Here is a 1,566-nt window from a genome sequence, read left to right on the forward strand (position 1 = left end):
CGCCGCGCAGCCCCGAGCCGGGGCGCTATGGCCACAGCCCGGCTGGCCGCGGGGAGCGCCAGGCGGCCGACGAGTCGCGCATCCGGCGGCCCATGAACGCCTTCATGGTGTGGGCAAAAGACGAGCGCAAGCGGCTGGCGCAGCAGAACCCAGACTTGCACAACGCGGTTCTCAGCAAGATGCTGGGTGAGCGGTGGGGGTGGGACACGGGAGAATACGGAGGGGGCCAGGGGCTTCGGGCGGGGCCGGGACCGGGAAGCCAGGACTGCCGCGCGCCCAGGGCGCACGCAGGGCTGGGCCGTCCCCTACACCCTCAGCCCACTGACCGGCACTTGGCCCGCAGGCAAGGCGTGGAAGGAGCTGAGCGCAGCGGAGAAGCGGCCCTTCGTGGAGGAGGCCGAACGGTTGCGCGTGCAGCACCTGCGCGACCATCCCAATTACAAGTACCGTCCGCGCCGTAAGAAGCAGGCGCGCAAGGCCCGGCGGCTGGAGCCTGGCCTCCTGCTCCCGGGCCTGGCCCAGCCGCCTGAGCCCTTCCCCGCGGCGCCTGGTCCGGCACGCGCCTTCCGCGAGCTACCCGCGCTGGGCGCCGAACTCGAAGGTCTGGGCCTGCCCACGCCCGAGCGTTCGCCGCTGGACGGTCTGGAGACCGGCGAGGCCGCCTTCTTCCCGCCGCCCCCCGAGGACTGCGCGCTGCGGCCCTTCCGCGCGCCCTATGCTCCAGCCGAGCTGCCCCGGGACCTGGGCGGCTGCTACGGGGCGCCCCTGGCTGAGGCGCTGCGGACCGCGCCACCCCCAGCTGGCCTCTACTATGGTGCCCTGGGAGCGCCGGGCCCGGCTCCCTACCCCGGGCCGCTGTCGCCGCCGCCCGAGGCCCCACCGCTGGAGGGCGCCGCCGAGCCGCTAGGGCCAGCCGCGGAGCTGTGGGCAGACGTGGACCTCACCGAGTTCGACCAGTACCTCAACTGCAGCCGGACTCGGCCAGATGCCGCCGCGCTCCCGTACCACGTGGCGCTGGCCAAACTGGGCCCGCGAGCCATGTCCTGCCCGGAGGAGAGCAGTCTGGTCTCTGCGCTGTCCGATGCCAGCAGCGCCGTGTACTACAGCGCTTGCATCTCGGGCTAGCCGGCCCCAACCACCGCCGCGACCGCCTCGCTGTACGTCCCTGCTCTGCCCATCGCGGATGTGCATCGCGGCTCCGCGTACCACGCCCGCGGGAACGCAGCAGTCGCCAGTACTTGCTGGCGGCCTTGCGCCCATTCTGCCTCCCCTGCCCCTTTTCTGGGCTATTCGGCCACCGCCCGCAGGGCGTCTGTCTGGGAACTCCTCTGGCGTTTTGTGCAGGAAGCCCCGGCCTGCCGCGCGTCAGTCCCCTCCGGGGTCATGTTGGTGAAGTGCCTCATCTTTTCCCTGCAGTGCATTTACTAGGACCTGACTGCGTTTTTACTCTTTTTTATATGCATAACACAACATATTTAATTTTTAGTTAAACTTTTAACTTTTTCCCCAAGGGGTTTACCGTGACCAGAAGCATCAGTGTAGCAAGGGTTTTTTAAACGGCAAGAT

The 1,566-nt window shown here is 68.7% G+C and overlaps 1 protein-coding gene across 1 annotated transcript in view; it reads left to right on the forward strand.

Moving 5' to 3' along the window:
- Positions 1-1,125, forward strand: part of SOX18 (SRY-box transcription factor 18) — an 8,473-nt gene extending 7,348 nt beyond the window's left edge. Inside the window, exons 6-7 of the mRNA XM_007954692.1 lie at positions 11-186; positions 344-1,125. Of these exons, the coding sequence (XP_007952883.1) occupies positions 11-186; positions 344-1,125 (958 nt within the window). The remainder of the gene's footprint in view (positions 1-10; positions 187-343) is intronic.
- Positions 1,126-1,566: the final 441 nt, after the last annotated feature.

The sequence above is a fragment of the Orycteropus afer genome, unplaced genomic scaffold (assembly GCF_000298275.1).
Source record: "Orycteropus afer afer isolate SDZICR_OR568_19922 unplaced genomic scaffold, OryAfe1.0 scaffold00469, whole genome shotgun sequence".
NCBI classification, from domain to species: Eukaryota; Metazoa; Chordata; class Mammalia; order Tubulidentata; family Orycteropodidae; genus Orycteropus; species Orycteropus afer.